Source organism: Thunnus albacares, chromosome 18 (assembly GCF_914725855.1).
Source record: "Thunnus albacares chromosome 18, fThuAlb1.1, whole genome shotgun sequence".
Lineage (NCBI taxonomy): Eukaryota > Metazoa > Chordata > Actinopteri > Scombriformes > Scombridae > Thunnus > Thunnus albacares.
Window position 1 is genome coordinate 22,017,874 of NC_058123.1, and position 21,160 is coordinate 22,039,033.

The window sequence follows — 21,160 nt, forward strand, 5'->3', positions numbered from 1 at the left end:
TACAAGCAGCAGGATAAGGGTCAGTTAGCAGTGGTATTAGTTCCAGGTTTTTCAGGCTCACACACCCACTTTCAAAAGTTTGCAGCACAAAAGTATCCTGAGCATTCAGAAATAGAAACAGAGGCAGAAGGCGTGTACAGGCACAGACACACAACCCAGATGGATCATGACTGAGCAGGATCATTTTAAGATTGTTTTATGCAACTTCAGTGGGGAGGATTCCTGCTCTGTCTATCTTGAGATGAGAGTTGTGTTGAGTCATAACTCAACAGTGACTCGGCTAACATTTGCAAAGGCACTGAAGAAACTTGAGATCATGACAGAAGGTGTTTGCTTGATTGTGTAAACAGGTGTTATGACTAGGTATAAAGCTTTATAACCTGGCCTGTTGTTTTCATCAAAAATTCAATGCCAGGCACCAAAAGCATAAGAACATGTGGAAACAATTCAATACATCAGACTAAGGCTTCCCTATATGTATATTACCTGCCTGCTAGAAGCTAGATTTTCAGAGGATATTTGAGGGAGTATGCCCTTTACCTGGGACACAATCAGCGGCTTCATTAACAATAATAATACAGTCGAAAGTAAGAGAAAAGGCAGTCTAATATGAATCGGACAAAACGCATTCAAAAAGTTATGAAAAAATTATTTTGACAATGACAGGATGAGAAACAAGTACTGGTAGGAGGGAGGCACTAACAATATAGCTACACCATGGTTCAAGACAAAAATTTGCAAACACAAACAAACTTCAATCCCAACTCCTATGACCAACAAAAATTATAAGATCAGTTTTTGACCCAAATGCTCAATGATATTTTACGCATCAATTTGATGCCACAAAGGAAACAGATGGTAATCACACCACCACTTGGAAGGATATTATAGATCAGAGACAGGACTGACAGATAGAAGCCCACTGTGATTATCAAAGTTACTGCTAATATTGCCCTTTATTTGATAAATGTAAGAGTGTGTAATTTCTAACAAGCATAATTATGATAACAAGATTTAGTTATTGACTTGTCATGTTATCTACCATAAAGGGGGAAGAGAAGAAGGAACAATTTTTTTTATCCTTTTGTGAATGACTACATTAACATTTTTTGCCAAACTTTATATTAAGCACTGTTTGGAAAAAAAAAGGTACTGGCTCTGTCTTTACAGATGTACATACATATGTGATTAAAAGGAAATAAGCTCACAGCTCTAATTTGAGCTTGCAGCATGTTTTTTTTCACCCTCCTGGCAGCTCTGGACCAAATTGCTGGGCATCAGTCTTGTTGTCACAGAATTGGATATTACATAATGTGCTTTGCTGCTGTAAAGGATGCTACAGTGGGCACAGATTCCCTAACTTTTTTTTGTATCAACCCACCACAGCCTGATTTGTTTTGGTCTTGTTTTAGTATTGAAATGTGTTCATGTAAAGCAAACTGTAATTCTGTTTTGAAAGGTCCTGTAGATATAAAGTGTATTACTATATTGTCACTTGGGCCCCTAGAATGATTATTTTATGTTTCACTTAATTATTTTTTTTTTTTACATTTCATTTTTGTTTGTAAATGAGGAGAGAAAAGTTACCAATGAAAAAATACTTTATTTCAATATGGACCCTTGATAAAAAATCGTGTGTACGGCCTGTGCTTCAGTTTGTATACTGGTACCAGTTTTAATGAAAGGCATCCCACTGCTCATGTCATTCATCAGTAATATATTTGCCAGTCAAATAGAGCTGCCCATCAGAGATACACTAACCTGTAATTCCATGAACACTGCAGTAAACATGATGTCATTGATAATTCACAAAATCAACTGATCTGTAATAGTGAATTAGGGTAATCCTAAACAGATAATAATTCATGCTCATTGCTACTGTTTTTGTATTATCTTAAAGTCATTATAAACCTGAGGTCAGTGGTTATTCTGTTAGCCTTAACAGCTGGTATGGTGAACTCCTGACTCCAGTTAAATACAGGCAACACTTCGTTGGAAAAACAGTTTAAATATTAGGCTACTCTGGTGTTTCATTAACCCAATGAAGAGGCAAACGTAAAATCATGTACGTTACTAGCTACTTTTTGGATACCTGAGGGAGGATGTCTCCTGCGAGAAAACCTGTTCTGTGAGATTTCATTGACTTTATCAGATTTAAGTCAACATACGTCGGTTTTTACATGTAAAACTACCTCTTATTGTCGTTTCTAACCGGATAAAGAGATAAAAAAAACAACTAAGACTTACCTCTGACACACAGTAACGACATGGCAAAGCGCTTCCAGTAGTTTCACACAGTTTTTGTTTACAGCGCAGGCTCTCCGCGGAGATTTAGCCTCTTCTGTGCGGTAACATTGTAGCGTCCGTTAAACTACTTTTTTTTTTTTTTTTTTAATCGTTGATAAGCTCCTCGTCGATGTTTACAGGTTGTTTTCTGATGCTGGACTTGGGCAGAGAGCTGAAGCCCCCCGCCACAGACACGCCATTATTAAAACTCCCATCGCAGGTTTTTAGACTGACGGACAACCTGAGGGCACTGGAGGGAGGGGAAAGGGGGGTGGGGGGGGGGTCGAGGCACCTGTTACTGGCGTCTGATGTGTCCAATGAGAATGCAGTGCCGCGCTGGAGGGTGGAGCCGTCTGAATACATCTCACCAATCACTGACAGGGACAGGTTGGAGGAAGAAACAGGTGACGCACACGGTTCTCAAATGGACCAAAAACTTTTTTTTGTAAAAGTGAGGTTTTAAATTGTTTAATGAATATCTTATTTTTAAAGCATTTTATTTTTTACTTAATTTGTGTTTTTAGAATTAAATTTAGACTAAAGTTACTCTCAGGTATGGGACTAATTCACTATTTTTCCAGGTGTTGACTACTCCTACCTCCTAAAGTTGTATCTACAACTTGTTTGATCACTAATATCTTAGTTTCTCACTTATTTCTCAGTTTATGCTTCTTCTTTATCCTGCGTTATCCTGTAATTATCATCAATGCATTATCCCCACATATTTTGTTTTATTGCAGTATTTTATCTGTAGCATTGCTGTAACCTTTTCTATGGTTTGAGTCTTTTAAGCTATTGATTTTTATTATTTTAAGCTTTAGTCACTGCCACTGCTTACTAATATTAGCCACTGCTTTATTGATTTTGCAAAAGTGAAAAGTCGGGTCAGGTTTATTAACCCTTTAATCACTAATGAGCTTTACAGAAATTGAGCCCACCTGATAATCAACAATCAATCAAGAAAAAAAAAATAGAATGCATTTCTCTTTAGCCCTATCCCTATCTAGTTGGTCATCACCACCATTTGACATCAGTCCCACTGGAATTTTATGTGCACCAGCTGAACAAATCTAGACTCACACTACGTACACCCCATTCAAGTGTGATCAGCCATGACAAAGAACAAGGGACCCGAACAATAATAGGGTTAAAAGTTAATTAAATTTGAATATGTTTTTTCTCTAAGGAGCCATAACTGTAGAACGAAAACAAACTCAACAGCACCACCCTGTGTGTTTAGTGAGTCAATGCATCGAATCGTTTGATGTATGAAAGGGATTAAAATCAGAATCAGAATCAGTTTTATTGGCCAAGTATATTTACACACACGAGGAATTTGACTCCGGTTTCTAGTGGCTCACACTGTATTTACATACCACAATGTTCACGAATATACACATGGACATACAGCCAAATAAGACAACAAAGCTGAGTAAAGAAAACTAGACATAAACATATGACTATTATGCACAAGAAAGTAGGAGAAAAACTAGATACATACATATAGAAATAACAAATGGACAACAACACACAATGTCAACATACAGGTCAAAGAGTTTCTGTAAACTGTAAACAAGGATGCAAATAGTGCAAATGTGTGTAAGAGAGTATAAATCAACATATATATAAATTACAACATATTTTGCTTATCCCCTTCACACCAGATATGGGGCATTTAAAGGTTTGACCTATAATAAAGGTGCAGGCATTTAATATTTTGAATCTAGAATATACTCAATGCAGATGGCAAAATCTGCATTGGCAGGGTGAAATTGTTGAATTATTATTATTATTATTATTATTATTATTATTATTATTATTATTATTATTATTATTAGTAGTAGTAGTAGTAGTAGTAGTAGTAGTAGTGGAACCATATCCTTCTGGTTCCTGTTGCCGGCGCTGGCGGAGTTTCTCAGCGTTGCACCAATGATGTAACTTTCATTTCCTGCTCAGTAAGGGTCACTCACATGAGTGTAGAGTTTTGGTAGCTAGATTCCAGTTTGCGGAGCTGAATCTACTCAGTACAGTCACTCAACTGTATTTAAAAGATGCTGCGGACACTGTGTCGGGCCGGCGGGGCGCTTCTGCAGGTAAATTCAAGCGTTACATCATCTGCGGCTCGTTAGTTCGTGTAAACCTGCAGAGAGAGACACTGCCTTCATGTCATTCAGCGTGCATCAGTGTGTTAATGATCCACGAACTGTCACTCTTCAGCCGGACAGAAGTGTCACTTAGTCCGTATTAAATAAGAAAATGTACTTTTAAACCTTTACGCAGATGAATTACTGACCAAATTGGACGCTTCTGTGCTGTTGTTAGACGGCTGCTTGTGGCTTTCAGTGAATGTCTTTTTATAGAAGTTAAAAGTATCAATCATTAAAAGTGTGTAATAGCATTCACTTATCCAGCAGGCATTCAGAGTGGAAGAATAATATACAGTAGGGATGTAAAGTGAGAATAGAAACTTGTACTGTATATAATGATATAAATATGCTGTATGAATACATATAGATGAGCTGTAAGGAAATAGAAATAACTACATTGAATAAATCAGCCAAACCAAAAATAAGTAACGTTCAATATATATAAAGTGAGCAGAGGCTATATAAATTTTGTGTATATCAACAACTTTGCACATTTTTAGAGGATTCGGAATTGCTATGTATGTATGTATTTATTTATTTATTCCTTTATTTCAATTGTATTTGTAGTTTATATGAGAGTAATAGTTTAATTGTTAAGACTTGTTATGGTTGTGAGTTTTTAATATATGTATAATTTTTTGAGACCATAGCAGGAATACGAGCAAACAAACTAAAAATCAAATAAAAATTGGCGGGAAATAAACTGGCAGCAATTCTGATATTCGATTAACTGCACAAAACAAAACCATTCATGATCACTAATCTTCAGACAATTCCTATATCAGTTTTATAGCTGATTGATACATTTTATACTTCTGTGTGTTTGTAGCAAACCCAGCGAACGGCGCCGAGGTTGTGGGTGACACCAGCGCAGCAGCGATGGGCGTCCAACCTGCCCATGAACACTGTGGTCCTGTTTGTGCCCCAACAGGAAGCCTGGGTGGTGGAGAGGATGGGTCGCTTCCACCGGATCTTAGAGCCGGTATTATCATTGGTTTTAATAGATTTCAAAAAACCAAAAGCATAATTACTAGAACAATGTCCTGTTAGATATGTAATCTTGTTTACTCATTCTGTAATGAAATATTTACTTTTTTAAAATCACAATTGTACCAATTTTAGACTGTGTTTTATTTAGGCAAAGTTCTTGTACAGAGAACTGTAGTACTGTATATCGGTTATTGTTTATGCGGTAGTATGAAAAAAAAATTCAAGTGATACCCAATCCTAGTGTCAGATTCAACAGGTATGGGGAGGTGCTACGAGTCTTTAACATTTTCCCCTTTTCCTTCTTTTAGGGTTTAAACTTCCTAATACCTTTACTTGACCGAATTCGCTATGTGCAAAGTCTCAAAGAGATTGTCATTGATGTCCCAGAGCAGTCTGCAGTATCTTTAGGTGAGTAACAGGCTTTTCCATTACTGGTGGATAGATCAGTATTCATCATTTTCTGATGATTATGTTGAGCCCGTGTGACACAGTGGAAAAAAAAGATCAAATTTCCTTTGTTTTTTACAGATAATGTAACACTACAGATCGATGGAGTGCTTTATTTAAGGATTTTAGATCCTTTTAAGGTAAGCTGGCAAAAATTAGATCTGCTTTATATAATGGAGGGATTGTCTTCTCTGTTTTATGTTATGTTACGCTCTGATCATTGTTTTATGAATGCATTTCTCATCACTTGTGTTTGTTCCCAGGCCAGTTATGGTGTGGAGGATCCAGAATATGCTGTCACACAGCTTGCACAGACCACCATGCGTTCAGAACTGGGCAAACTCACTTTGGACAAAGTGTTCAGGGTAAAGACACTACTGCTACTACTACTACTACTACTACTACTGCTGTATCTCACATTGTTCTGTATCCCTGTAATGAAAAGTTTGTAATTTAAAAAAAATTGTTTCTGTTTTTTAACTTATTTTCAAGGAAAGGGAGTCCCTCAACGCCAACATCGTCCACGCCATCAACCAAGCCTCAGACGAGTGGGGAATCCGTTGCCTCCGTTATGAAATTAAAGATATACATGTTCCACCTCGTGTCAAAGAATCCATGCAGATGCAGGTGGGGTTAATATGATGAGTATGTGAGACAGTGAAAAGGGATCAAAGGATATTTTATTTGGATTTCAGTTGCTGGAGGCCTTATTAGATGTCTTCAGCAATTAATACAATTTTTGTAAATCAGTGTGTGGCTTTTGTTGTTTAAACTGCAGTAAGCCAGTCTAAAATTCAGCACTTTACTAATATAATGAGATTCCAGGCAATCTAGAGAGACGTATTAATCACAGAAAAAGTTGTATCACTCTGTGTAGGTGGAGGCTGAGCGTAAGAAGAGAGCCACAGTGCTTGAATCTGAAGGGACGAGGGAATCAGCCATTAACGTCGCCGAGGGTCGTAAACAAGCTCAGATCCTGGCCTCGGAGGGTGAAAAAGCAGAGCGGATCAATAAAGCGGCTGGTAGGTGCATTCACAGACCCAATTTAGTTGTTTTATCTGTAATTTTTAACGCGAGCTATTGTGCTCGGAGGGATAGCTCTTGTATTCTCCAATATCTGCTGCTCTTAAGTTGAGGTTGTGGGGCTAAAAAAATGATTTAAAAAAATACTCAAATTACTGCTGATTAAACAAGCTACATATCACTAATACATAACTGTGTTCCATTCAGGTGAGGCCCAAGCAGTGCTAGCCAAAGCTGAGGCAAAATCCAAGGCCATCCGTATGCTGTCAGAAGCTCTGACTGAACAGGTGAACGGTTATTTATATTTTTAACTAACTATATTTTTTAATGGGATTACCATGATCACAGTCTTATTTTTAGAAAGTTAACGAGAGCTTTTTTTTTGTTTCAATTTGATATTGTTTTGTGTGCATTGTGCAGAATGGAAATGCGGCAGCCTCGCTAAGTGTGGCCGAGCAGTACGTGTCTGCTTTCTCCAAACTCGCCAAAGAGTCCAACACCATCCTTCTGCCATCTAATAGTGGTGACGTTAGCAGCATGGTCACACAGGTATGTATATATATATATATATATATATATATATATATATATTCATGTTCAGAGCGGGGTCAGTTTTATAGAATTGTTAACAGCCCCCCAGATTAAGTAGGCTTGTTGCTTTTGTTGTCTTGACTCATCATGTTTTCCCGCCCTCAGGCTATGACCATTTACAGTACGCTGGCAAAGACAGCCCCAAAAGTAGCAGCAGCGGCGGAGGAGAAGAGCGAAGAGCCTGAGAACCATTCAGCATCATCTCAATAACGGGGGGGGGGGGGCGGAATCTGTGAATGAACTCAAAAGCAGTAAATGACACAGAACCAGGAGAAGCAGTTTATGTTTCATACAGTAGTTACAGGTCTCCAAGGCATCGCTGTGTGACCGAAGCTCACATACACATCCGCTAGCAGGACAGACGGAAAAACTGCCAACTTATAAACTCTTGGGATTTCTTGCCTTGGGAGTCCTGGGAAAATCACATCTTTTGTAAGAGGATTTATAATCTTCACTGACTATTGTTTATGTTGGTCAGTTATTTTCAGGTTGGGAAATTTAACACCAGCCTCCAGCCAAATATACTCATAGCAGTGACTTTGGTAGGCTGACAGAATGGAGACATTTATATTAAATAAGCCCTGGATGTTGTGCAGTATATGATTTCTTGGCATAATTCCCACATAAACCCTCATGGAATTGGATGTAAAGGTTTTGAAAATGTATAAGTTTAAGTGAAACATAAGATTGTGTACAATGTTTTCTCCTTTTTTTGCAACCTGTTTTGGTACTGTTTTTGGTTCAGTTAGCTCAGGTTTACCATCTGCTTTGATATGGCTTGTTTACAGAAATCAGAAGCAATTGTTCAACTGTCTTCAGCATCGTTGGGACCAGCAACTTTAAGTTGCTACATGTGATGTCTGGCTGGAGGGCTCAGCATGGTCAAAAGTTTCCCAAAGTGTAGTAAATTGACAGTTTGGCTCATGTTATATTAAAACTTTATTGTATCTCCCTTGAAAAGCAAAACCAATCATTGCTTGAGAAATAGTCTTGAGAATTCAGAAATATTTCCCTCTTGATAGTATACAAAGTCAGCGTGCCTGTCCTCTTCATGTATGTATTCGCCTCTTATGTCTTATGGGATATATTTATTAGATATCAAGGATTTCTGTAAAGAAAGACCACTGATGCTTACAGGTTTATGGAAAATAGTGCAACATGAAACCAGCACATCTTAGTGTGTATCATTTGAGACCCTCACAAGAGACTTTAGAAGGTATATGTGGGGGGGGAATGGGATGTTGTGAAACACTTGTTTAAAAATATACAATTATGTTAAAAGAAAATGGTGCAAAAGAGAAACTAGTGGATTTCTTCATATGTAATGATATGAAAATGTTGGCTGTTGAAAAAAAAATTCACAGTATGATTTTGGAAAATGAATGTTAAAGTTCACCTCCATGTTTTAGTTTTCTGTTGCGGTTCTGCAATGTTAAATTAGCATAAAATAAAGAACATTGTTGAATTGTTTAAGTAGGTCTGTGTTTGAACGGTTTTATTTCAAAATGTGCCACTACGATTTTAAACCAGTAGCAATGTGGTACAAAGTGGTTGGGTTAATCCCATACAGTCTATGGTTGATCCAAGGGGGAATGAAGGGGAGAAACAAATTCAGCAGCACTGGATTTCATAACATTTGACAGTTCCAAAATTCCCCAAATGTAGTTAAACGCATTTTTAGAAACTCTTCAGGAATTTTCTGCATCATACGATAGAGCCAAACGGGCATGACTGTTACCATAATAAGACAGACTTGAAATAGGATTGATTAATTTACCAGCAGATAATCTGCACTTTCCGCAAAATGAAATTATTTTTGGTTCCTTGAAGTAGTGACAGAGTGAGACATCTTTATTTCGCCCTCTGTGTTATGGGTGTTTGATCCCTCCACTATGTCTTACAGACGGTATGGACCCAGTTTGCATTGTATTTTATTGCATATCTCACTCAATTATTAGATTTAATAAATAAAAATAATAAACTTTATTTATATAGCACTTTTCAAAAACAAGTTTCCAAAATGCTTTACAGACATAAATACAGATAAACACAATGCAACTACAAATTAGAATAAATTCAATGCAATCAAGAAATAAAAACAGATCAAAGACAATGAATAAAAATCCCAAGAATTAATAAATGAATAAGATATAAAACGAAACAAAAAGAAAAAAACTCTTAATTAAAAGCCATATTATAAAAATTAGTTTTTAAGAATAGTTTTATAAGAGGACGCTGATGTAGCTTTTCTGATTCCCAACGGAAGGTATAAGGAAATAATAAATAAATAAGGAAATAAAATTCGTCAACATTTTGTCAATACCTTCTTGACTAGTGTTTTTTGTATTTATGTAGCAAGAAACCTGCACCTGCAAGTCAAACTTCAGGGATACAAATTTAGACATCAGCTGTGTCACCAAGAAAAACGTCCGCCCCGAATTTCCGCCGGGTTCTTGCACGCTGAAGTTCCTGGCTGTCACCAGCAATCTAATCTCATTGTACCGGAGTCCCAATGAAGGTGAGCGTGGTGTCGCGTCGTTCTCTGTTTACCTGAGACACCTGTGCCCCCTGTGTTGTTAACACACACACATTAACGTCCGCCCTCCGGCCGAGAGAGGACGAAAACCCGACTGCTACAAGGTCAGTGATAACAGCTAGGCGAGCTAGCCGCGGCTAACAGCGTTAAATGTCTCCTCCGTTTAACGTAAAGCTATTAATAGTTAATATTACCTGTCACGTCTGAATGTTGTGTGCCGTTTTGCTTAGTTTAAGTGGAGCTTGAAGTTCACGTCAACTGAAACGTTACCAGCGTTAGCATCTCGTGTAGCAGGTGTCACTGACTTTTTTTTCCCTTGGTGTGTAAAACGTGCCTAAATTAGACTTGTATTGACTTGTGTTATATGTGTGTTTGTGTGTAGGATGAAGGGGCTCCCTGTGCTGTCCCTGCTCCTCTGGATGTGTGCGGTGTACTCTGTGGGCATCTACCTGTTTGTGGGTGGATTCCTGCTGGTGAGGCTGGAGGTGAACAGGACCAGCACCTGTAGAGACGTGCTGCACCCCGGAGAGGAGCCGGGGGACTTCTGCCGCGTCCAGCCACGTTTCCGCCGGGCTGTCCTCCTCATCATCGACGCCCTGAAGATCGATTTCGCCCGTTTTGACCCCAACAACACGACGCCCCGACCTTATGAGAACAAGCTGCCCGTGCTGGAGGAAACAGCCTCATCCAGGCCTTCCCACGGCCGCCTGTACCCCTTTCGTGCTGACCCACCCACCACCACCATGCAGAGGATCAAGGGCTTCACTACAGGGTCCTTGCCCACCTTTGTGGATGTAGGTAATAACTTTGCCTCCAGTGCAATCTTGGAGGACAACCTCATCCACCAGCTTGGGCAAGAAGGTGAGTAGTTAGACAGGGATATAAGAATGAGAAATATTTTGTTAACTCCAAGAGGAAATTTAAGTGTCACAACAACACTGTACAACACACATCACACACAACAATAGAATAAAATAAAATAGTCAAATAGAAAATATTGTTATTATACATTGTGCAGTAATAGTATATAATAAAATGAGAGTAGTGAGAGAGAAAAATAGTTATTATCCATTGTGCAATGATTGTATACATAGTATATAATGAAATATGATACATAATAATGTGCAATAGAAACATTGTTATTATACATTGTGCAGAACAATAATAATTATGTAGTGAATATATCTGCAGTTCAAGACCCTTATTCAGGATACATCACATTATGGATGTATCCTGTGGAACTGGAGAGGTAAATATACCTCCGAAATTAGATTAGGAGAGTTACCACTCAGCTACCAAGGGCAAAATATCTGTCACGGCATCAGTGATTAGGGTGTGGTCAGAAGAACAGTTACTTTATGAGCAGTTTGGAACTGTGCTGTATTTTCACTGCCAGAGTGCAGAGCAGTACAGGGTTTAAAATATGTGTGAGAAAAGAAGAACACACCTCATATAAAAATCTGTCATGACACTGGTGCAAATATATTGCTAAAAGTCTGATATATCACAACTTTGTATATAACAAACATGTGATCAAATGTCAAATTATCATCATTAATAGTATTGTTACAAGGTTTAGGAATTGGACGAAGTCTAGAAAAGCATGGACAAGTAGGAGAACTACAGTTTTCGAGATGTCAGTCAGATACCTTTATCTCACATTTATGTTACATGTAAAAAATATCTAGACAGTTATATGGCCATTATGCTTAAAAGGAAACCTTTCTTTCTACCTCAAAAGAAAGATATGGTTTGGTCGTTCTTAAACGTGCGTGTCCCCTTACAGGCAAACGAGTGGTGTTCATGGGCGATGATACTTGGGAGAATCTTTTTCCTAAGAAGTTCTACCGTTCTCTGCCCTTCCCTTCTTTCAATGTCAAGGATCTGCACACTGTGGACAATGGGATCCTCCAGCACCTCTACACAACCAGTATGTATTTTGTTCATATGTTTTTACTGTACCATGAGCTCATACATGTTAACGTACATTATGCAGCCACAGTGGGGAAAAAAAACGTCTAACTCCTGGCTGTACAGTATGTTAATTTGTTACCTATGTAAGATCATAAGCACTTGACATTGTTATTGGGATACAAAACATTAGAAAGCAGTGAAAGATTTACTACAACCCTGGATGATGTACTTTAACTTCAATTAATCAATTACTAAAATAGATGAAGATACATTTTTTGTCCATCAATTAATCGTCTAATCGTGCTTCTGTTGTATACATGCACTTCATATCTGTCCATCTGTCACTTGTTGTTGGTTTTGACAGTGGTGGGGGGTGACTGGGATGTCCTGGTTGCTCATTTCCTCGGGGTGGATCACTGCGGTCACAGGTTTGGTCCCGACCACCCGGCCATGGCTGACAAGCTCACCCAGATGGACGGAGTCATCAGGTCAGACAACAGTACAGCTGCTACGAGCTTGTTCGACAGCATCCCCAGCTGCAATCATCATTATGTGCTGTCTCAGTGCACCTGTAGTTCTGTTCACTTCACACTGTTCACTTGCTGTAATAACACAGTCAAGTTAAGTGTAAGACGCTGACCCAGACAGTCATGGACAGGGAGGAAATATCAGAAATGAACGAGCAACTTGAACATTAAAATCAGACGGTCAATATTTGGGAAATTATATATTTTTAAAGAAATGGACAGGAACTCCACTGAACCCCTCTGCCCATATTCATCCTTTTCCTTCAGGTCTGTGATTGACCGTCTGCAGAATGACACCCTCTTGGTGGTGATGGGAGATCACGGGATGACAGACACCGGAGATCATGGTGGAGAAAGTCAGAAGGAGACTGACGCTGCCATCTTTCTCTACAGCCCTTCCCCTCTTTTTCCCGGACCCCCGTCGCAGGTCAGTAGAGTAGATGCCTTTTTCACACTCAGTTTTAACAAGAGCTCATTGATACTGTAATGAGAGGGAAAGAAATGCAAAGGAACAGTTTATTTTGTGGTTGAGTTGGTAGGATGAATTACTAGCTAACTAATCAGTGTCAAGAGAGGCCTTTGTGTATTTTTAACTGGGTTATACTATAGAAAGGCAACCTTTCTAACCTTTTTATACTAATCAAAGTAAATGACAAGTCTGCTTAAAGCGGCTGTAATCAATATTTTTATAAGTGTCAGTGGCATAGCTTGTAGTGGTGAGCTAACAGAGAATTATCACCTGACTCTGCAGCTCTCCTTGGCTTTACGTAGCTTTATAGCGAGTTTCAGCTCATTATTTTTGCCGTCCGGCTGCAACGTTACTGTTTTGGTTCACTCTCACTGCTCTCATAGTGTCATTTTCAGCCACAGCAGGCAGCTGTTTTCAGAGAAAAACCTCTGAAAACCCACTGTACACCACCTGCATAGCACCAAATGGAAAACAGACACAGTTAGCGACTAGCTGGTGAACATAGTGGAACATTTTGCAGCTATAAAGAGCCAGACATTTGGTTGTTGCTGTGTAACTGCTGGATGTGTAAATAAGAAACTGTTTGCTAACAAGTTCGCCATATCAACTTTAAAGGTTATTTATTATATGTCAGTGTTATGTTCACAGCTTTTTTCTGCTGTCCCCTACTGGCCAAAAAAATCACTTAATGCAGATTTAAAAGCAAATCAAATACTACTCAAGTTTATAAAAACGAGATTAGGAATACAGGGTTTATAACCAGGTCTGGCAAACATAGGAAATATCTTTCCCAGTCTTGATAAACACATTGAAAAGTTTAGAATTAATTAGAATAAGTAAGAATAAACAATAATAAAAACAAAACAGCATAAAAGAATAATAATAAAAACTAAGATCTTAAAGATCTTGGCTCAGTTAGAACAGGAAATCTGATGTTAGCGTGACTATCAGTAAAAGGTATGAAATCCCACATTCCAGTAATCAGTTAACTAGGTGTATATGCAACAGAGAGCAAGAGATAAGCCCACAGCAGAAAGAAAACTCTCGGACCTTTTGAGAGAACAGATCACACTGTCGAACAACAGGAGCAAATCAGTTCAGTCCATGAATGAGCTGATAAGGAACCAGAGGTAATTGATGTCATCAAGGATTTTAATTTCTCATAAATAAATTAGTTTTATGTGTTTTTTAATTTGATATCAAACAATAGTTTACATCACGTTTATCTCTCCAAATTCAGCAGAGTGTTTGCTGTATTATGAGTATGAAACATCAAACCATTCAAAGCATTTGCCTGAATCCACAAATTTGATGCTGGCAGGTGGTCTCTGCCTGTTAAGGGGTAAAACACTCAAGTAGTGAACTTCACAGCTCATTTCCATAATTGCAGTGTAATTGGAGCGTTACATAACACATTGTGGAAAACCACGGGTTGCATGACTGTACAGAAAATACCCACCAGTACAAGGAATGGGAGAGATTATTAGACATGATGCTCTATTAGACACTGAGACACTTTTTCTATTCAGTGATCAGTTATTTTTATCTACCAGTAAACAAATCCACTAATCTCACTGATGAATGTAATGGCAGAGGTAGCTGATTGCTTGAGTTGAGTCATTTATTCATAATCTGCTTGCAGTTAAGAGACTACGCCAACTTTTGAGAAATAAGTGCAATTAATCACCCAAAAATCGCCTGTTTGTTTGTGGTAGCTTTATCTGTGCTGGTTGCTATGGTAAGTATTTATAGGCACTTTTTTATCATTGAGAGTGTGTCTAATTGAAAGAGAATTATTTTTTGTTTATCAGTCCACTTAAGCCGAGCAGTTTAAGATATGTCATTAATCAGTTACTGATTACATATTAAAATGTCAGTAATGCAGTAATACAACCCCCTTTTATGTCCTCACATTTGTAGCGTGAACCAGACGTGGTGCCCCAGACTGATCTCGTGCCCACCCTGGCTCTGCTGCTGGGAATTCCCATCCCGTACAGCAGCGTGGGGCAGGTTCTCTTGCCTTTATTCCCTCCTCACGGGCAGACAGCAGGTGCAGTTGGAGGTCTCAGCCAGCTGGAGGCGCTGTGGATCAACGCAAAACAGGTACTCTGCTCAGTAGAGAGTTCACTTGGGCTTGCCAGTTAAAATGTCTTCATGTGGGGGAAAAAAGACTTCACTTTAAAATGTGATACATACCCTGGAGGATGTTCAGTTGTACACAGTGTGTGTTTTTGTCTCTCTGTTTAATTTTACTTGTCTTACTGATGTGACCGTTCTGTCTCTGAAGGTCAACCGTTTCCTGGAAACATACTCCGGCATGGCAAAAGATATCCCACCAGAGAGCCTCTCACAGCTGAAGGATGAATTTGCCCGCCTCTCCTCTGAGTACCTCTCGTCGGTTAGAGAGGGTCGGTCACCCTCCCCAGAGCTGGCCTCCTCGCTGCAGGCTTACCTCACCTCCGTCAGAGACACCTGCCGAGCTACCTGGGCCCGATTCAACCCACTCAAGATGGCAGCAGGTTTAGCCATCTTGGCGCTAGCCTGCCTGATGTGTTTCATCCTTTCCCAGCTGTCGCTTGTGCTGGTCAGAGAGAACGGTCCAGTACTGAAGGTCCCGGTTGTGGCGGCGTTAACAGGGGGGGCTTGTGTGGCTGCCGGTCAGCTGCTCACACAGGGCTACATCGAGGTGGCATGGTGTTTGGCAGCCGCTGCCTTCAGCTCTGAACTTTTCTTCTTCTGGAGGGCTCATCGATCCAGGGCAACTGCTGTGGCTAAGAACGGAACTAAAGTTCCAAAGTCTGCTAGCTGGCTGACACCCAGTAGCCTCCTCATCCCCCCTCTCTTGGTGCTCCTCCTCCGCTGTGCCTCTCTGCTCTCTGATAGCTATGTGATCGCTGAGGGCCGTGTAGTCACCTTTCTGGTGTTCTCTCTTGGTCTCTATATTCCCTTCCATCTCAACTGGGAAGGCCTGCTTCTTCCCCCCATCCATGACCCTCTGAAGCCTGCTGGGCTGCTGCCTTCACCCGCCTTGTCCCCATCGACTGTGAGAAAAGAAAGCAGCACCCTCCTAGCCTGCTTAGGACTCCTCGTTGGCAGCCTCTACCTCTCCCTCTCCTTCCACGGCTGTCGTGAAGAGCAGGGCTCTTGCCAGCCATCGCCCTTCCTTTCTCCTCTTTCCCGGATGCAGGACAATCAGCTGAAGAACCTCCACTACATCCTATCAGTCTTCTCCCTGGGCTTGTGGACGTATCTGTTGAGACGATGCCTCCGCCACTACGGTAACCTCAATTCCTCAGGTGGGACAGTGTTCACAGCCCGCTGGATCCTACCACTGCTGTCTGTGTGCCTGGGGCTGCACTGGGCTGTTAGTGCCACTCCAGAGGACAGCTTCAGGAATCTGGCCCAGCTGATCAGCCTGGCACAGCTGGCCCTCCCCAGGGCTGCCTTCTGTCTCCTGGGACTGGGTCTTTTCCTGATCTGGCTAGACCCTCTCACTGTGTTCGTGAAGACAAGGGCCACAGCTTCAGCCAGGGGCTCCTCTCTACCCCCACCCCGCTACCGAGCCAGCACCGGCATCAGCCCCCAAGCAGAGCTGCACCACCTCATCCCCCAGATCTACCAGCGCATGCGTCGTTCCCTGGACGACGGAGAGCTGAGCGGGGGCGGCGAGGTGGACAGCAGGCCTGCTGTGGAGGCCTACGGACTGGGAACGGTCTACTCTGCCCCTCTGCTTCTGTTCTGTGGCCTGCTGGGGATAGGTCTGCTGCTGCTGCACCCAGAGGGCATGGCTCTGTCTTTCCTCCTGCTGCTGCTAGAAATGGGAGCTCTGTTGCACATTCACGCCTCCTCCACCACCCTCAGTGGCCTGCATGGAACATATCCTGGTGAGATACTCAGAATCACACACACAGAGCTTTTCTTTTCTGGTTTGTTTGCCTCTTCTTGAGTCATTACATTTTGGTTACCTTGGTTACGCTCACACCACTTCTCGTTGTTTCCCTCAGGTGGCTTTAACGTGCCCTGGACGCCCGTTGTGCTGTGGTCCCTGGCTGCCACCCAGTTCTTCCATGCCACAGGTCACCTGCCCACCTTCCCCTCAATCCAGTGGGGCGCTGCCTTCGTGGGATTCCCTGATGGACACACAGGCACCATGCTGCCCGCCTCACTGGTTACCCTCAACACCTTTGCCTCACACATCCTGTTTGCAGGTAGCGATCCTACTTAAGAGTGAAGCAGTTAGCAAGTTTAATATGATTTAAAAAAACCATGATTCTTTAGGGAAATGAGGCTGCTGCATCTGAAAAAGTAATAGGATTCAGCTGCTATAAATGATGAGGCACAGTATAAACAAAGAATAAGAATATACAATAAGCAATAGAAAATATTTTGAAATTACTCGAATTAAATGATAATTTAATTAAAACCATGCATTAAAATATGATGTATTCAGTGTTTTGTGGATTATTTATTATTTTTATTAATAAATGATTCATATTTGCAGTGTTACATACTACACACAGCGGGACATTGCTTAATTAAAGTACAAAAGCTTTTATTTATTTTAAAAAAGTTTTGTTCAGTTATAACAAACTACAAGAATACTTTGTTAGTATAAATCTAACATATTGAAACATTATGTCATGGCATAATGGCTTCATGAATTTTAATCTTTATCTCAACAACTCTTATAATAAACACATTCCCATCAATGTTTAAAATATGTTAAGAGGGGAAATTAAAGTGCAATATTGGGAACACTGCTGAAAAAGTTTGTTCTTTAATTGTTTTTTAAATAATATGTAAGTCAGTGTGACGGTTGGTCCCCAAAAAAATGTAAACAATACAGAGGCTACTGAATATAAAATCTCAGTTGAACCTGGTAGCTGCACTACTTACAGTTAAGCTTGGTTGGTAAAGCGGATATTTGTCACGCCACAGAGTTTCTGTTGAACACCAAAGTAGTTAAAAGTAAAAGGAAACAGATTTTTAGAATGCTAGAAATGAAATAGTGAACCTGTTGACTTGCTGATTTTGTGTCTCATGTCTCATTGTCTTCAGTGGGTTGTCCATTGCTACTGTTCTGGCCTCTGGTGTGTGAGGTACGTGGGGGCAGAGGAGTAAGAGCTTGTGGAGAAGAAGGAGAGGACGCTGTGATGGAGATGAGACTGAGAGAAAACCCCCAGCAGTTCAGCTCTGCTCTCCTACAACTCTCAACACGCTACCTCTTTATTCTTGGAGCACAGGTACCACCATAGACTAAGAATGTCTGTATAAATTCACATAATGAAGTCTCCAAATGATCAAGTGTCACCAAACAAAAACATGTCATTCAGTTTAGGAATCTATGATCTGGGATTAAGTCCCCTTTTAGTGTGAGGATCATTTCTTTTTTATTTCTTTGGCTCAGTTCCACCTTTTAGAATGTGTATCAGTATCGCATCACTCCACTAAGTATCTGTGCTGTTTTCACAGGTCTTTGCTTCAGTCTGTGCAGCTGCTATCCTCAGGAGACACCTAATGGTGTGGAAGGTTTTCGCACCCAAGTAAGTGCCTGAATGGATTTCCCAGCTCATGCAAATTCACTGACAGTAAAGGCTTTTGAGGATATGGACACGGTATAACTGCAAACCACTTACTCAGGTCACTCAACACACATTAGCGAATGCAAGTCTGCTTTGCTGTAAACAACAACTGTAATGCGTATGTGCACATTTACATCTGTAGAAAGGCCTGTCTTTTTTCAGTTATTACATAATTGGCCTTTCTTTACCAGTATTTTTAAATAATTGTGAGCATGAAATGTTGTTTCCTATGACATCTCATCAAATTATGTGTTTTTATAAGTATTTTAAATAAACATGTAAATTTTATACATATTTCAATTTCAACAAAACAGTTTTTGGAGTTTGGAGTTGCATTTTATGATCAGCATTATATAGAGTTATATTATGTAGTTGGCACGTACCATATTGTCATGTTGTTATGTAGTCATATTGCACAGATAAAGTTAACACTTTCAGGTTTGAAAAGGTTGGTAAGCTTGAATTTGAGATGAATATCGAAACCAGGAAGTTGGAACTGTTTGTAACGGTGATTCCAATGGTCAAAGTCCCGTGTTTTCTCCCTCCAGGTTAATGTTCGAGGCCTCAGGGTTCCTGGTGAGCAGCGTGTTTCTGCTGATCGGGGTCACATTAGTGCTGAGAATAGATTTGGCCGTGGGCCGCTGGTTTAAGAGACTCATCCCCGATGCATCCAGGTAGCAACGGCGCTGCTGCTGCTGCTGCTGCTGCTTTACCACCACAGCCCACCAGAGCTCACTGTGCCACAGAGTAAATGGACATGGTGGTAACCGTAAAGTTTTTTTATACAAACATTGCCATTCGTGTCCAACATAAAGACTCCCACAAACATGTCAAGTGAGGTTGCCTCTTAACTCTATTGAGGGCTAAGTAGTACAATACTGATACTGAGGCCCATCTTTCAGCCAGAGGGACTTCTGCATGTCAACCGAACTCAGCGTTGGACTTTTTTATATGTGGTGTTTTTTGGCGATAAGCTTGTAAACCCTCATACAGTTATTGAGGATTAAGGCCTCTGAGGCCCAGATTGTATGCGGTTAAAAGAGGAAACAGCGGTTTCTGAATGTTTCTCCTAAACTCCTGTTTTCTGACTTGTGGATGAAAACTTCCAAGCTCTTCAAGCAAGACAGTCTTGCAAGTGGTTCATAGTGCAGCAGTCAAAAACCTTCAGTAACTACATACAGAAAAAAGCTACACACCTGTCACAGCTGCCTCAGCATTTAAACAAATTTGGCCTTAAATATGTGAAGGTTTTTTAAACACTTCATTACTTAGGCTGAAATACGCATATTGTATGTGACAGAATGGCTGATTTGACAGTCTCATGTTGTTAAAAAAACAGTAAAATATCAATTAGAGAATTTTCCCTGGTAGAACTGACAATTAGATTTACACCTGAGCCATTTAGCTGACCCTTTTCCATAGTGATTTACAATTAGTGTGCAACTAAAGCTTCTATCACCCGATGTCTGGAGCTAGTGTATTATCAATTCACAAGCGGGTCTACTCCATTTGCCGAAATCCATCCAAGTGCATTACAGCATGTCTGTCATCTAAGTGTCTGCTGGAGGAAGTTTTTTTCCATTTTTTCTATGTTTTTGTATTTTCAAGATGTTGAAATAACCAGTGTTGTCTGGTTACTGCCAATTCATAGAGTATTACTGTGCAGTTAGCTTTTGTTTTTTTTTACAGTTTTGGGTACTTAATCTGCCATGGTCTTTTATGTTTTTTAGGGTTTTGATTCCTAACTCTAATGCCTATTTATAATTAAGATTTTATTAATCACTGAGTTTTCTAATCTCAAATGAAACTTTTGTCTTAATTAGGTCTTGTACACCTTTTCCCGGGAATAGGTGCCTACCTTTTAACAAATGCCTTTTTTTTTTGTGTATGATGTCATCAAGTTGACATGGTCATTAAATCCAGGACCTCCACAAACACTGTCAGTTAATTTATTTCTGCAGGACCTCTGAGTCAGATCTGTTACTGTGCTGCGGCTGTAGTCAGCAGCCGAAGCTCATTAGCTAATACATGATATCGAAGAGATGTTGAGCTCAGGTTGAATTAGCTACACTAGTACTGCATTCCTCAGGCTGTTGTACGGGAGTGATGGGTCGTCAGCCCAATTGATGGTTTGGCGTGGTTGTATGAAGATGGCACATTTGTTTCTGTTTAAAAAAGGAAAAAAAAGTTTAATATATAAATAACTAAAATGATTTTACATTCTGTGAAAACTGTAATAAAAGTTTTTTTTACATGATGTTTTGCTCTCCCAATAATTTGGATTCAAGGATGAGAAATATTAATATTGCACTCAATTTATTCCCAGTTTTGACTTATGATTCTAGATCCATGTTTCAACCTCTGGTTTATTTATTGTAGCAGTGCAAACTATTTATATGGTGCATAAAAGTCGTATTTAATGTTTTGTTTATTGATCTAAGGAGTTGATGGAAGGGATGGGTGCTGCCTTAGGTTTTTACTGCCCATCAGTCAAGGTGATTCATTCATTATTTACTGTGGCTTTCCACATTTCCAGTTACCATAACTCTGTAAGTTGTTGAAAGTATCACTTGCACACATTAGCAAAAGTTCTATGCAAAAGTTTTCTGTGCTTCCATCTAATTCCTATTTTACAACTGAAGATTTTT

The 21,160-nt window shown here is 40.0% G+C and overlaps 3 protein-coding genes across 8 annotated transcripts in view; 2 read left to right on the plus strand and 1 right to left on the minus strand.

The window, feature by feature from the left end:
* The window catches only part of LOC122968306 (protein unc-13 homolog B-like), a 71,208-nt gene extending 68,524 nt beyond the window's left edge, over positions 1-2,684 (minus strand). For all 5 annotated transcript variants that reach the window (XM_044333439.1, XM_044333438.1, XM_044333436.1 and 2 more), the window contains exon 1: positions 2,248-2,684. In XM_044333439.1, the coding sequence (XP_044189374.1) occupies positions 2,248-2,269 (22 nt within the window). In that variant the 5' untranslated portion in view covers positions 2,270-2,684. The remainder of the gene's footprint in view (positions 1-2,247) is intronic.
* Positions 2,685-4,209: 1,525 nt separating this feature from the next.
* On the plus strand, positions 4,210-8,957 carry LOC122968865 (stomatin-like protein 2, mitochondrial). The gene is made up of 10 exons (XM_044334371.1): positions 4,210-4,379; positions 5,263-5,415; positions 5,732-5,831; positions 5,952-6,010; positions 6,134-6,235; positions 6,363-6,497; positions 6,748-6,892; positions 7,101-7,180; positions 7,314-7,442; positions 7,590-8,957. Exons 1-10 carry the CDS (start codon positions 4,338-4,340, stop codon positions 7,692-7,694), a joined length of 1,050 nt encoding a protein of 349 aa, XP_044190306.1. The 5' UTR covers positions 4,210-4,337; the 3' UTR covers positions 7,695-8,957.
* Positions 8,958-9,913: 956 nt separating this feature from the next.
* Positions 9,914-20,769, plus strand: pigo (phosphatidylinositol glycan anchor biosynthesis, class O). 2 transcript variants are annotated; one of them, XM_044334265.1, is made up of 11 exons: positions 9,914-10,124; positions 10,403-10,881; positions 11,807-11,950; positions 12,299-12,422; positions 12,729-12,888; positions 14,851-15,033; positions 15,218-16,814; positions 16,935-17,138; positions 17,989-18,173; positions 18,403-18,473; positions 19,061-20,769. In XM_044334265.1, exons 2-11 carry the CDS (start codon positions 10,404-10,406, stop codon positions 19,188-19,190), a joined length of 3,276 nt encoding a protein of 1,091 aa, XP_044190200.1. In that variant the 5' UTR covers positions 9,914-10,124; position 10,403; the 3' UTR covers positions 19,191-20,769. The 2 variants fall into 2 exon arrangements, with proteins under 2 accessions (XP_044190200.1, XP_044190201.1); XM_044334266.1 differs by having other exon boundaries at positions 9,919-10,002.
* Positions 20,770-21,160: the final 391 nt, after the last annotated feature.

Coding starts and splice junctions, on each gene's coding strand:
- pigo (XM_044334265.1), top strand. CDS start 10,404: ATGAAGGGGCTCCCTGTGCTGTCCCTGCTCCTCTGGATGTGTGCGGTG. Junction 10,882..11,806: donor CCACCAGCTTGGGCAAGAAG/GTGAGTAGTTAG, acceptor GTCCCCTTACAG/GCAAACGAGTGGTGTTCATG. Junction 18,474..19,060: donor TGGAAGGTTTTCGCACCCAA/GTAAGTGCCTGA, acceptor TTCTCCCTCCAG/GTTAATGTTCGAGGCCTCAG.
- LOC122968865 (XM_044334371.1), top strand. CDS start 4,338: ATGCTGCGGACACTGTGTCGGGCCGGCGGGGCGCTTCTGCAG. Junction 6,893..7,100: donor GCGGATCAATAAAGCGGCTG/GTAGGTGCATTC, acceptor TGTTCCATTCAG/GTGAGGCCCAAGCAGTGCTA. Junction 7,443..7,589: donor TTAGCAGCATGGTCACACAG/GTATGTATATAT, acceptor TCCCGCCCTCAG/GCTATGACCATTTACAGTAC.